This window comes from Vitis vinifera, chromosome 14 (genome assembly GCF_030704535.1).
Source record: "Vitis vinifera cultivar Pinot Noir 40024 chromosome 14, ASM3070453v1".
Taxonomy (NCBI): domain Eukaryota; kingdom Viridiplantae; phylum Streptophyta; class Magnoliopsida; order Vitales; family Vitaceae; genus Vitis; species Vitis vinifera.
Genome location: NC_081818.1, coordinates 26,704,418 through 26,720,220, shown reverse-complemented (window position 1 = coordinate 26,720,220; position 15,803 = coordinate 26,704,418). Strand labels below are relative to the sequence as shown.

At 34.2% G+C, this 15,803-nt stretch overlaps 1 protein-coding gene across 1 annotated transcript; it reads right to left on the bottom strand.

The window, feature by feature from the left end:
* Positions 1-3,749: 3,749 nt before the first annotated feature.
* LOC100266431 (uncharacterized) lies at positions 3,750-8,899 on the bottom strand. The gene is made up of 5 exons (XM_002271350.5): positions 8,031-8,899; positions 4,825-5,482; positions 4,577-4,693; positions 4,310-4,451; positions 3,750-4,192 (listed from the first exon to the last, which is right to left on the bottom strand). Exons 1-5 carry the CDS (start codon positions 8,695-8,697, stop codon positions 3,938-3,940), a joined length of 1,839 nt encoding a protein of 612 aa, XP_002271386.1. The 5' UTR covers positions 8,698-8,899; the 3' UTR covers positions 3,750-3,937.
* Positions 8,900-15,803: the final 6,904 nt, after the last annotated feature.

Below are 15,803 nucleotides of genomic sequence, written 5' to 3'. Positions count from 1 at the left end.
AGAATTAAGTGTTTCAAATAACTAAAGGATGGAGGCCCCAACTAGTGGTGCCACAATCAAATATGTTGTTCTTTGATATTAGACTAATGCACATTATTTGTTTTGTTTAGACTAAAATCATCTATATAATAAAGTCTTCTCTTTTAGTCCCATAACCAATAATCACCTTGGTGAGAATATCCTGAAAAGGACAAAAACCAAGATAGATTATGCTTAATAGTTTAGTTCCCACATAGCCTGAAATTTTCTCATTTTTCACATGCATTTCCACTCTTGGCTTGCAAATAATAATTTACTTCAGAGAAATGGAACTAATAGGATATTTGATAGAGAAAAAATGAAGGATAACCGAGGCTCAACATTCATCAAGGGTGCATTAACAATAGCATCATGTTTTTTCTTGGCTTTAAGCTCATTCCACCACTCTGGATACCCATGTAACTTGAAACAAGTTTCATAAGGATGTTCTAGATTTCCATAATATGTGATGTTTTAGATTTCCATAGTGTGTACACCCTCCACCTTCTAAATGTGATTTTTCCTTTGTAGTCATATTGGGATTTCTGCCTCTTGTGTGTGAAGGCCCACTCTTAGGCCTAACTTTGGTAAAATCTCCACCCATCCCACTAGAAAGTATTTGGAGAGAAATTTGTTGTTGTGGTATATGGTTTATTGATTTATGTCGTTTAAAGAGAATGGTGTCACCAAATGTAGTATATTCTTTGTCACTTACCTCAAGTCTTCTCTATAAACATAGGCACACGCTTGTTCCACCATATGAAATGGCCTTGTTTGGAGCACATCTCCCCAGATTTTGTTAAAACAATCATCTAGTCCGTTTAGAAAGATATGAACTTTATCTTGTAAGATTGAATTATATTTTTGTATATCAATTTCACATTCCATCAGATTTAGACAACAAAAGTCAACTTATCTCCACAATCCTTGAAAGTTGTTGTGGTATGTTTCAATAGGTCTCTCTCCTTATTTTAGTATCATCACCTACCTCTTGAGATCATAGATTTAAGAGGTGTCAATGTCATCAAAATAAGTCATAGCAACGGTATCCCATACAACCTTTGTCATTGGAAACCTGATGAAATTACTAATCAAACTCGAGTCTATGGAATTGATTAGCCACCCTTTCACAATTGCATTTTCAATTCTTCATTTCCTTAAAATTGGGATCTATTGGTTGGATTTGGGAAAATCCCTATTTATATATCCCAATTTGTCTTTGCCCAAGATATACATCTCTACAACTTGGGACCATAGCACATAGCTGGTGTCGTCTAAATTGATGCTAATCTGTATGACGGAAGAATCATGGTTTGATGTTTGAAGAGAGGCTTGGGTCTAGGTCAATACTTGGGTCATTCTAGATGTTAGGTCTTCAAGGATTGAGTTAGCAGAAGAATCTCCATGAGTTTGTTCTATCAAGGCTTCCCTCCGTTACTCTTAATATCCTAGTTTTTCCATTCTCACAAGTTTCTCTCATAATTGGATTGAAATAGACATCCTAAAAGTCCTAGAATATATGTTCTAATATATACCATATTGAGAAACAGTTCTATTCACCATCTCTTACATAATATTCATGCTATATATATATATATATATATATTCTAAGAAAAATTAAACAGTTCTTCACTATTCTAAGCCAAGATCCTAGTGGATCCATAAGCATAGGAATAAATTTGGTAATCAAAGATCCCTACAATTACTGCACACAATCTCCTGTGGACAGCTTACGTCAACAATTTCAATCCCATTCTATATAGTTTTATACCCATCAACTTGTTTTCTAATTGTTTTTTAACTTTGTAATACCTTATATATATTAAGATTGGTTGCCTAAAAGCTTTCCAATTGCAAAAACAACTTTACCATGATGTGTCATTAGACTTATTACAAATAGTTTTGAAATCCAAAACCTCTTTCAAAAAAATCAGGAATGAGACACCTCTGTATTGGAAATTTTTTTTCTAAACTCCCTAGTTGCTCAACTGCATCATGAATGGCTTTGAAGAGCAAGATATATGTATATTTCAAGTCCAAGGGCCACCTTTAGTGACAGATAAGGTAAAATACTCTAGCTAGCATCATGAGTTGCGATCCCTTGTTCGGGCTATTAAAGAATGAAGCAAAAAGATATATTATTGGAGGAGAAAGCGTAGCATCCCATAACCAAGAGGAGAACCCATGCAGAGCAGATAGCTCAAAAGTAGCTTTTATATAATATGATGATCATACCAGTACTGGCATTATCTTTATAAGCATCACTCCCAGTGGCCAAATTTGTGGCCTTGATGGTTCCGAGAACACGCATGCGTGCCCGGTCACCGAGACCTCTTTAATTAGCAGTGCCAAGTGCCAACCAAAAGAAAATTCATATCGTGGTTCATCATTGTTACTACAATACTAGACAAAACCGTAGACACCCAGCTCTGCCCATAACTGCACCCTCTAGTGCCCACAAAAACGTACAAGAACAAGAAAGGAGCCATAGTGGAATTGCCATGGGATTCAAAATGGTGGCTCCTTGTCGGTATTCGTCTCCTAAATATAAGTTCTCCTAATCTCTCCTTGTCGGCCTCAAATGTACTAAACCATTCATCTCTAACATGAATCCCAGTTCCCCTTTGAATTAGAGCTTGGCATGGAGCTCTGAGATATATATTCTCATCTCAGTATCCCTTGATATTTGTGTTACTGAAAATGTATATATAAATGTATGAGATATTGGTGTATTTCTTGGAAAAGCAATACTGTGGAAAATTTGCAGAAAAAGGAGTGAAGCGTAATCAGTGTCTATTCGTGTAACACTAACACATACTGATACATTCAAGAGGTGGCGTCACCTTTTTTTTTTTTAATCTTTGGTATGGCATGAACAGGAAACTGATGTGAGGAAGATGCTCTATTATTTGTACTTTATTGTTTGACTGCGGGCTCAAAAAAAGAAGACAAGGGCCCTTTTCAGGAAAACAGATGGAGGGACCTCCACTCCACCATCAATAAATAGATCATATAGAGGATCACTGATGAGATGGTGCAACAAAGCATACAAAATGATGCCTTCCATGAGTGATGACCATGACTTAGCCCAGAAGGCCACTGTGCATATGATTTGACAAACATTACCCAAATGCACCAAGAGCAGCTGGACGTGGACTCCACCTAAACTATATTTGCACTGCACATGTTGGCCCTACAAAGCTGGCTGGTCTTCACCTTTTTATATACTTTCCGTTTGGGCTGCAAATTGCATTATCATTGCTCGGCATGGCTATAGCTATCAATCTGATTCCCTCCCCACAAATACGAGGTTTCAACAGCCCCCTATCTGCTAAAAGAAATGAAAATTTTGATCATCTTTTTCACCCTGCAGGGAATTGTAATGCTAATTTTTCTTTTAGGAGTAAGTCCTTGGTAGTCTTGCTTTAGGTCTTGAAGAAAAGCGTCTCACCTTCCTTTCTTATTATCTTTAATAACCAAATAATTAATTTCTTAAATGAAATATCCTTGTTTAATTAAAAAATAAACATATGAAGAGATCTTAATCTCCTTTATCAATAGAAAAAATTGTTCTTCCATTTGGTCCCTTGACTTATAAACTTTTAAGTCAAATCATGTCAACTGTTTTATTTTCGTCTTTCCATTATTGTTTTTTATGGTGATTTCAAGCGTTACCTGAAAATTTACTAGAAGCAAACAAGAAAAAAACATACAAAATGCAAAATACAAAATACAAAATAAAGAGATCTTATCTTACACGATTAGAAGCCATAACCAAGAAAGCATTCGATTGTTGAGAGAGTAACAGCTCAGAGATCCAATGCCGGCACTTGTGCCCAACATTAATGACCTATTGTATGACCAAGTAAGTGCAGTAGAGCATGTAATTGAGGTCAATCTGAGATGGGAATTGGCTTCACTATTCATCATCATGTTTGCTGCTGGGATTTGAGCTACAATCACCATTATCACCATTAACTTCCTCAACCATTTCCCCATCAACCTTCTCCTCATGTCTTCCATGGCTGATGCCAGAGATGGAGCAGCCAACCACAGGCACTGGCTCGGACATTTGCTTGCCGTCTCGGGGTGGAGAAAACATGACTGGAAGGTAGTCGTCCACCATGCATGCAAATTTTGAGTTCTTGAAGTGCTGCTTCAGAGCTTCCAAACCCTAATTACACCCACCCCACCCAAAAAAATCGAAAATTAAAAGAACATTTGAAGAAAACAATTACACTAAGCTGAGAGAAAGAAGGGAGAGAGAGAGAAAGAGAGAAAGAGAGAATACCTGCAAGCGAGCATAAGTGACTTCACAAATTTTTCTGGAGTTAAAGACCTCCCACTGTTGCAAATGGAAAGCCTTATAGAGTCTCCATGCAGCTTGGGGAGACGTAAGATTCACAAATCCATATCCCACATTGCATTTGTTACTGTTGTGGCATGTCACATGTTAAAAAAACATCAGCGGGTAGAATTAAAACTTAAAAAAGTATATGCATGACACAAAATCTGTGACAAAGAAAATTCTGAATCAAAATATATAGATATATATTACTGGAAATCAATAGGAAGATAGACGAAGTCGTAGGAAGACAAGGGCTCATCATCTCCTGTAATCTTCTCATTAGAGAGGATGCAGTGATTGTCTAGCATATTCAAAAGCAGTTTCTGACTGCGAAACAAAGATCACATATAAATTCAGTAATATATAAAACCCATTACCAGAACAAACTAGGGTTAAAGCCCAGAAGAATAATATACATAAGAAAGGTTTATAATGAGTATGGATGCTAAGAAAGTTACCTGTACTTGTTGGGTATGTTCTTGATCATCACAGTGGTCCGGGTGTCTCTCGAATTGGACTCAGCTATAGCATCAACATTGATCAAAAAGTGAGAATCCGGGTTCTTTTGCCCCCTCTTCCTGGGTTGCTTGACTGTGGGTACCTTTTGATGGCTGTAATTCACTTTTCTCAAGAATTTCCCACTGGATTTGGTACATTCACTCCCATCTTCACCCAAGGACAATGAGGAAATTGGAGCTATTGATCCACAATTTGACCTTCCAATGCCCTTCCTACTACTGTTCTCTGTCCTGAAGGTGGGTCTTTTTGTAGGCAGTAAGGCTTGAGAAAGGTGTACTGAAGCAGAAGGAGCAACTGAGCTTGAGCGACAACTTTGTAATATACCTCCAGTAACATGTGGCGAGCATAGGGCTGTTCTTGAATGAATAATTTTTCTTGAGTTAATGTCATTGTAACTGGTGGTGGCCGTCGCAGCTGCAGTACTGGACTTTATTCTGCCATAGCCACCTGAGCAGCTGAATTTAATTATAAGTTTTTTGTCATAAATTTCCTTTCCATCCAGCTCTGAAAAAGCTCTAGCAGCGTCTCTGGTATCAAAGAACTCTACAAACCACTTCTGCTGTTTGGGTGTCATTTCTCTGAATTCCTTCACATGCCCTGAATTAGATGATTTTATGTATTTTCATGTTTATTGCCAAAGCCAAGATTAGTTATGGAGTAAACCCACAAAAATACAAATAGTTATCAGTTAGCACCCTAAGAAAGCAACAATATGGAGGAAGAAAGGACAGAATAGAGAGGCAAAAGGTGGAAAAGGTGGAAAAGGCCAAGTCGTGATAAATCATTATAAAGTATGAACAGCAAAAGGGAAGCAAATATGTGGAACTGATGGAAATTGCCTAAGATGGACCCCTACTCCTAGAGTAATATAGCATTTTTCAAAAGGAAAATGCCTGTGTAGTACTCATTGACACGGGAGTGTCCTACATGGTCCAAGAATCAAAGTCTAAGGGGCTACAGATTCTCACTTTAATTTCCTAAGCTTTACCCAAATTAGAACCAGATTTTGAAACATCTTTTGGAAGAAAGTTGGTGTTTATCTGGCAGGTTTTTTTTTTCTTTTTTCTTTTTTCTTTTTTTTGGTAAGAGGGGACTCACCTGGGAATTCCTAATTTTACCTCCTTTTCTTACTTCCCTCAATTTCCTAGGTGAAGTTTCAGTTCTTCTGTAAGTCCCTAAGGTGTCATTTATTTTTCAGTTAGAAAACTTCTTGGAATTCACTTAGTTTGGTATTGAAAATATAAGTTAGGTGCTTTGGAATCCTATTCTTGGAGGGTTGTTCCAAGTGTAAGCTATATAAGCCTTTTGAATAATATGGGGGGAAGTTTTTGGGTACTTGAAAAGAAGACATCTTCAATTCAATAGAGAGTACTTTTTTTTTCAAAGAACTTTGTATCTCTTTGGTGGATTCCATTGAGTGGTGAGTTCCAAGTTTCCAGCGGACTCAAAGGGTGGTGATTTCTGCATCCCTTGAGAGTTCGTTGTATTTTATCCTCTGTTTTCTCCAGATTTCCGGTATGAGTTTGGTATCAGAACATAGGTCCTAAGTTCTCATGGCTGGTTGTTGTCATCGCACACAAAATGTTGAAGAAGAATGCCCTGCTGATGAAAGAGATGTTTGTGACATTGAGGTGGAAGAATTAAGAAGTCAAGTGCAGCAGCTGCAACAACGTTTAGAATGTTATGAGACTCTGGGGCACAATGAACCCATCATGATATAGAGCATGAGGCTCTAGTAGTGAAAATGAAGACCTCAATCCTTTTCACGGAGATCCAAGCCAACATTCAAGAGAAGTCTCTCCTCCTCATGTACAAAGGAATCACAATGTTCTAAGAGATTTCGATGTTAAAGTTGATATCTCAGAATTTGAAGGCAGAACGCAGCCAGATGAGTTTATTGACTGGCTTCACACTTTGGAACAGGTGGTCGACCACAAAGAAGTTTCAGAAGTGAACAGGTGGTCGACCACAAAAGAAGTTTCAGAAGTTCTTGGGGTGAAACTTGTTGCAATCAGGTTGAGAAAGTATGCCTCTTCATGGTGGGAAAATCTTAAAAAGCAAAGGGCTCACGAAGGAAGGGGAAGAATAATGATTTAGGAAAAGATGAAAAGGGAACTTAAGAGAAAATATTTGCCAGACATGTATTGGCAAGATGTTTTCCTTAAGCTTCACAACTTCAAACAAAAGGAGCTGTCTGCAGAAGAACATACAGCGGAATTTGACCACCTCATGATGAAATGTGATCTTGTTGAACCTGAAGAACAAACCATAGCTCATTTTCTTGGAGGTTTGAAGCTTGAAATTGGCAGTGCCATCCAATTACAGCCTTTGGACTTGTGGTGATGTGTGCAAGCTTGCCCTTAAAGTAAAAAAGCAATACAAGGAAGTAAAAGGTAGTGGGTTTTGACTTATGCCTCGAGATAGAGATGGACCTTCTAGCCGGGGACATATCTCTAATGCAAAGGCCAATCCCACTGTAAAACCCACATCCAAAATAGCTTCCAAGGGTGATGATGGAGCTGGTTATAACGGGCGGATAAGCTCATTGAAAACTAGTTCCGACGATATTTTCTGTGTCATGGATATGGACATATGGCTTCAGAATGCCCTAATCGCAGAATTGTCAGCATGCCGGAAGAAGACAGCGATGAGGAGGTCATAAAAAACTCTCAAAATGACTCTGCCATTCTGAGTGAAGAAGAGGAAGTTACTTATGCTGATGAAGGGGAATCTCTTATCATGCAAAGTAATCTAACTAATGGCCATGAAGGCGAAGAAGATTGGTTGCGAAAGAGTATTTTTCATACAAGATGCACCTCCCATGGCAAGGTGTGTAATGTTATTATTGATGATGGCAGCTTTGAGAATGTGGTGTCTACTCAAATGGTGGAGAGGTTATGCCTTTTAGCAGAGCCACATCAAATGTTGGACCCCCACTCCTAGAGTAATCTAGCATTTTTCAGAAGGAAAATGCCTGTGTAGTACTCATACATTTGGTTCTTTATCAAAAGCAAAATAGAAAAGAAAAGCTAAGAGAAAATTTCAGCTACAATAGACAGCAAGATATACAATTGAATTTTGAAGAAAAGAAAGAAAATTTGACAAGGAACTGATAAAAGTTTTCATATTTTTATGACATACATACCAAAGTTTTGGACGATTTCCTTGAGCTTGCTTTCAGAGAGCTTAGAATCCAAGTTGGAAATGACAAGTGTCCCCTGATTATGCCCATCAGGAGTGGGGGTGGTGGACTCCGGCGCCGAGAACTGAGCCCAGACAGCCCTGCCGGCGATGAGTCCACGTGCTGGAAAAGCAACCGGAACAACTAAGCTCTGCCTCTCCAACCCCAGATGGCCAAACAACATGGCGTCGTATTCATAAAACCTCCTCAACCTGCTCTGCTGCTGCATGTACTGCTCTTGAATCTCCATCACCGCTTCCTCCGCATGCCTCAAGTCATAGAAATGAACGATCACGATTCCATCTCTCAACCTCTCCATCTCAACAGCCCCCACCTCTCCAAACCCCTCCATCTCCATCCTCACCGCCGCTTCACTCACATCGGTCGGCACACAACTCAGTAGCACCACCCTGGTGGGCCCCGGAGCCGCCGGAGGCAGCGGGGTTCCGGCGGCGAGACTAGGCTGCGACATGACCGGAGTAGATACATAGGAAAAAGGATAGGCATAGCAAATATGGGGTTGAAAAGGGGTACCAATCTGGTTATTGGATGAAGGGTTTCTTGGTCGGAACTCTTGGGCTTGTGGGTCCAAGTTTTTCTGAAACTTGGCAACTTCTCCTGCTTCTTTCATGGCTTCTCGGCCACATAAACGTTGGGCCTCCGGCCAAAACGAGTGGAGGGGGAGAAGTAAAAACTAAAAACTCTAGAGCAACAGCTATGGTAAGAGCGCAGAGAGGTGACAGCTTTAGGATTGTATCAGTTTTGGCAAATTGGGAGAGGCCCTAGGAGTTTAATTTAGAGTCCATTACAGGCATATTATATTAAACAAACTGGAAACACACTTTTCCCCATATTATATTAAACAATGCCTGTACTACTCTTTCTCTTTCCATGTATAAATTGACTGCCTCGATTCTCCCTTTATGACCTGTGTAGGACCTAATATCTTTGATGGTTCGGGCGAGCTATGAAGTATGGCCGTACGGTCAGCCGCATGTGACCAGTGTCTTGAGTTTTGACCATTAATAATCCTTTTTCAATTCCATACGCATTCTCCACTCTACCATCTTTCAACGAAGCTTCCACCAGAGTCGGTCATTGAGCTTAAAAAAACTTAACTTTCAATTTTTAATCGCCAATTACGATTTTAAGTCTAAATTTTTTATAAGTTTTTTCTTTTGAAATTTGTTTAATTTCCTTAAAAAAATATTGGTATAATTTTCTCAAAACTTGTAGGTATTCAAGTTGTTGAATATGATATTCATCGAATATATATATATATAAACGGTTTTTGAGAAATTAAAAATGTTAAAAGAATTTAAAATAATCAAAACCCATAAAAATTTTATATATATATTTAAAATAATCACATAAATTTATTAACCACTTACACAATAATAATAGAAAATAAAAATAATATAATTAAAATTATAATAATAAATTTATTTATTTTTAAATAAACTAAAATATTTCAAATAAAACAACAAAATTTTATGTATATGAAAAAAATTAATTAAATTCAAAATCATAGTGAATAATTATAATTTTAAATTTAAGTTTAAAATCAATAGTTACAGATTTGATCATTTAAAAAAATAATTAAATAAATTATAGTTACCAATTATGGTTCTACGACGATAATTAATAAACTAAAATATTTTAAATAAAACAACAAAATTTTATATGTATGAAAAAAATTAATTAAATTCAAAATCATAGTAAATAACTATAATTTTAAATTTAAGTTTAAAATCAATGATTACAGATTTGATCATTTAAAAAAATAATTAAATAAATTATAGTCAGGTTCTATGACGAGAATGCTTCTGCAACGAGAATTGTTTTGCTGTTTTTAAAAATGGATTGGTTTTATATATATATTTTTTTTTTATAGAAAAATTACCTTTTTTGGGGGGCGGAGGAAAATACCATGTAAGCTCAGCAATAAAACCACTGTACAACTCACAAGTCTAGTTGAATCATAGGGCCTTTGGGGGGCACCCTTCTTTGCCCACCGTCTTGATTCATGAATTTTTCTGTAATGCAGGTCTAATCAACGGACACATTGGCTCACCTTCTAGCCAAAAGTCAAATTTAAAAGAAATCTAGCCATGATGGAGAAGTAGCTTTCTTCACTGACTCCACTTTATTGCGTTTGGGAAATGACCTGATTAATAATTTAGGAGGAGTTTAATTGGTTTACTTTTCAACATTACTAATATGAATTCTTGGACTTGGATTTTCTTTTCATTTTTTTTTTTACTTTTTCCCCATCATAACCCTCAAAATCCTACACTATCGAAAAAGTATCAAATCAAGTTTTATACCATATTCATTATTGTTTATAAAGGTAATTTTTTGCTTTTGACTTTCACTAAAAAGTGAAATTATAGTCAAAATTACAATTTTTAAAAATTAATATCGGTCTTATAAAATTTTTAGTATAGATAGAAGAACTTCTTACATATTTGAAAATAGAATTTCTACAAAAAGCAACATTTTTCTACTTTATGTTTTTTAAGTCATAATGTCATGGACTTATATTTCTCCTAATCTCATGGGGTTGCTGTACGGCACAAGTTATACGTTACGTCGAAACTCCAAGCACGTGACAATAAACTTTATAAATAAAATTAGTTAAATAAATATAAAACATTTTATTCAAGTTTAGAAGAAAACTTGGGCCTTCGTATATTAATCAGGTAAATTTTTTTTTCCATTTTGATCGCCTTTTTCATAACATTTTTTACATCCTTATTTTACATATGATGATAATTTTGAAGTTTTTTATGTTACTTTTTTAATTTAATTTTGGGTTATTCTTTTCTATTCAATTAGACGGTGAAGAAGAAGCCATAAGCAATCTCGAAAGGTAACCCTGCCACTAAATATGGATTCTCAATGTGGCTTGGAATCTCAATATTCCCATTGTTCCCTGTTTTAAAATGAAAAATTAATTGAACTTTTGCTCATTTGTGACGAAAAGCCGCAGCCACTTAATTGAGACAGACAAAACACATGGCAGAAACAGTGCCATACTTGAACTAATATAATAGCCTTCATTAATATAAGGAATGGAGCTAGACAAAAGGACCAGGGGACCATCCTCTTTGTTCTCCCCATGTTATAAGGATGTCGCCCTCCCATTTCTTAGTGTTGCCCACTCTTTCTCTATCCACAGCCACCTCCTCGATCCTCCTCTGTTTTTTATTACCTGGTGCTCAGTCAGATTACCAACAAAACATTCGACCATCATGATTGGTTAATAATTTTGGCTAATCATACACACATGCTTGTAAGCACTTTGCAATTTTAGCCTCTTTTTTTTTTCCCTTTTTTCCAATCAAATACCATTCTTGGTTGAAAATATGGCATGAGGAAGATAATACCGATATTTGAGATTGCAATTCATATCGATAGGTCGTATTCGTATTATGTCAAAGCTTAGATATTGTATTCTATAGATCAATTTAATTTGTTACGAATAATAATCGTGTCAAAAACATATTAAACATATTGGAGTGCATTCTTGTAGGAATCAACAGTGTAAGTGGAAGTATGATGCAAGGAAAATGTAGTAGTAACATATTTGGGTGGAATGATCCAATTGCAGGATCAATGGAACCAGCCCAACAGGCATTTTGAGGAGTGTAAGAAAGGCCTAGTGCACCCTTTCGACGTTTGATTGTGTTACTTAAAGCTTAATGGGCCTAAATATTTTCTACACAAAGCCCATGGAATCACTACAGATGTGTTAGTATTTAACTATTTATTAATAAATTGATTTTTAATTGAAAATATAATTTTACTTTTTCTGAATAATTGCCAACATCCTTCCATGTGGAAGACCAAAATAATTTCAAGAAACATATGAGACCAAAAAAAAAAAATGCAAAAGAAAATTGAAGGGTAGTAAAAATAAATTTAAAATAAATAAATTAATATTTTATACTATAAACTCATTTCAACTTTTTTTTGGGAGAATTACCCAAATAGGTGGGTTGGAAAAAATAATGGCTATGAATGCTCACTCTTTTAGAGGACAAATTTACCCTTGAATATGTTTTCTATATTATTTATAAATAAATTAAAATTGTCAATTATGTGGGGTCCATACATGATGATAAGTACAAGTTGATAAATGATGTGGGACCCATACATGATGATAAGTACAAGTTGATAAGCAATCAACGGTACATTTCTCAGTTTGAAAAAATTGATGTCACTTTTGAATAATTGACTGTTCAAAAATTTGCTGTTTTTTTTTTCAAAAAAATTGAGATTTTTTAAAGAACCTTGTAAAAAAAATAATTTTTAATATCTCATAAATAAAAACTATATCCTAAATTTATTATATCATTTTATATATAAAACATATAATTAAAAACTTTGTTATTATAATATAATGAATAATTATTTTTTACGAGCACTCATCAATTGAATAATATATAAATATTCAATTGACTAACACATACCTATTAAATAGAATAACTCACAATTATTCATTGGGTAATATAGCACGTGAAAAAATTAAATAAAAATAAATTAAATTATGTTGTAATATATTGTAATGATAGTGTATTTATATTATAAATATAATGCATTTATGTCGTACCTATATTTCATTACAAAGTAATAATTCTAAAAATGTTTATTCATACCCTATTGGTATTAACACATCGTATTAATATATTAACAATATTTATTTAGTGTTTTGAAATTATTTAATAATTTTTGTATATATATATATATATAAACTACGTGAATTCAAATTAGTATTTCATTTGATTTTATAAATTATTTATGATATAGATATGTTGTGAAATATTGTATGATCATACAAAATTACCATTTTTATAAAAAAAAATCATAAATTTCTTAATTAGGTTTTATTGTAATGTAAGTGTATTTATATTGTAATTATAACATATTTTTGTTGTGCCTGTATTTTATAATAAAAGTAATAATATTGAGGATCACCTTTTATACCTTATTAATATTCGACATATCAAATATATTAACATCATCCACTCGACGCATTGAGAAAAAAAATTATATGAAAATTTAAAAAGAAAAAAACACTATACAAAGGGAAAAAAATCATATAATTTTTTTAAAATTATTTTATTATAAAAATAAAAAATGATTAAACATTCTCTATCATTTTCTTATTCTTTTTAGATAATCTGAATAAAAAATTAAACATTTTATCTTCCTTAAATTTAATACAAAAACATAATTTATCAATTTAAAATTAATATATATATATATATATATATATATATATATATATATATATATATGAAAAAATCATCATTTTCATTATATAATTATAAAACTTATTTTTTTCTTCATAAAATTAAAAATTAGAATAAAAATAAAAAAAGGTAAAAAAAACAATAAATGATATTTTGAAAATATTTTTTAAAAGTATTTTTGTTTTAAATAGTAAATTTAAATAACAAATTATATATAATTGTAAGGGTTAAACCCAAAATTTTGATTTAAAATTTAAATATCAATAACTACAATAAATATGGGACCCATGTATCATAAATGTATTGACAAATCAAGTAAAGTGTTTTAAATGTTTTGAATTTTAAAAGTTTTAGTTAAATGATAGTTTTAGAATATCAAGCCTATTAAAGTCTTCCTCAAGAATTATTAAAAGATACCACCCTTTTTAGTAATTGTTCTGCCCAACCCACCATTTTGGGTAATTTTTTTTAACCATTTTATATAAAAAATAAATAATTTAAATATACATAAATTAGTATTTATTTTAGATATACCTCTAATTTTTATTTTTATATAAAAATAGAATCTTTTGTAACAGAGGAAAAGAAAAACACCTTTAAATATTTTAATTCATGATAAGTCAATTTTTTTTTAAAACAATTCTTAAAATCATTACTTTTTTAATTCAATATAAAAGTTATTTTATTATTTTTCTTATTTAAAAACAAAAACAGGAAATACATCCAATACTACACTTATTAACAAATTTTAATTATATATATATATATATATATATATATATATATATATATATATATTTTATAATAAAATCAAACCTGGATATTTTTCTTAGATAAATAGATCATTTTAACATATATATATTTTTTTTATTCGTACTTTTCTGAAACCAAAGAAAGCAAAATAGGGTTATAGGCATATAGCAACCCAAACCGAAGATGAATCGGTGGCAGATCCGAGTATTGCAAGTCTGGCCTATCCCTCCTCAATGGCATATTTAGGCAGAAAGAAGCTGGAAGCAGAATAAAACTTGGGAGCAGAATTTAGCGGTTGAACGTAACAGGCAAAAAAGAGTGAGAAGGAGAATGATGCAGAGAGATATTAACGACAATTAAAGTGAACAACATTTAAATAATTAAAGGTAACCAAGTTGGAATCTGTTATTTGCCTTTTAGAACATGGAAAGTACAACTGTTCATGCACGCCCCACCTAACTTATAAACCCTTCGCGCGGGATTAAGTAATTAAAATTCCTCTTTCGGCATCTGATGTTAGAGAAAGCAGATGGATAATCTAAAAAATAAGGGTGTACGAGTGCAACAATGGGGGAGTAACAGGATGCTGCTGGTGCTCTGCCTACTGCTAACATGGGATTACTGTGCAGTGGATGTGTATTCAATTCTACTTAACAATGAAATCCACAAAAGAATGAAAGAAAATCAGTATAAAATTACCTTGAGTGAGATGTGGGGAGAGCCTAGAGACCAACTGGCCGTGATATGTTGAATTTTGGTTCCAACTTCACTCTGATGTCTCATGGAACAACATCAAATTTTCGGCATACCATCAGACAAAGCAGCTATGTTTACTGTGATTAAATTGGTGTAATGTCCAACTAAAATATTAGGTATTCATCTCATCAAACAAGTGGGAGAACTCAAATTACCCAGGCAAATATTAAGTTTTCTACGTATCATCAAACAAAGAAGCTAAGAGCTCGTTTGACCTGTGATTCTAGGAAGCGTTGCTAGCCTTTTTTAGCACTTGAAAACAACTCTTTTGATAAAAAAAAGTTTCTAGTAATAGAAAAGTTGGAAGTGTTTCCTAGAATCACTACACTACCAAACAGATTCTAAGTCGCTATCAAATATAAACATATAATTGTGCTGCCAAGAGATTATGTTTGCACATCATCAAACAAGAGGGGGGAGGGGGGCAGAGACAGGGAGAACTCAATTATCCAGGTAAAACATCAAGTTTTCTGCATGTCATCAAACAAAGCAGCTAAGTCACTACCAACTGGAAACATATAATTGTCCTTCCGAGACATTTTGATTGCATATCATCAAACAAAAGACAGGGAGAGATGCAGCAGTCAGGGGTCTAACTTATTATTCACAGGTTGTCGCCTCCGAGCCTGAGTATAATCCTCTGACCACCACCAAGGCACAGGCAGTTGATCTTTCACCAGTCTCCTTATTTGCTTGGGCGGATCTTGTAACCCCATCAAACCTGCAAACTAAGGCATTTAATGCGAAGTCCTAGAAACACACCTTAAGCAAAAACCTATCTTCACAAAGAGACAACCTGAGAAATGTGGTCTAGCAGCAAGTGTTTGCGATTGACTGAGCAAGGAGAGGCAAATCATCATCTTAAGCACCAACAACTCCATATTGATTCTTCTATATACTCTCACCTCTCTCCAACTCTGTCCATATATGGCATCCTTGCTGGACTTTTCTAAGTGCAAGATATCAAGTG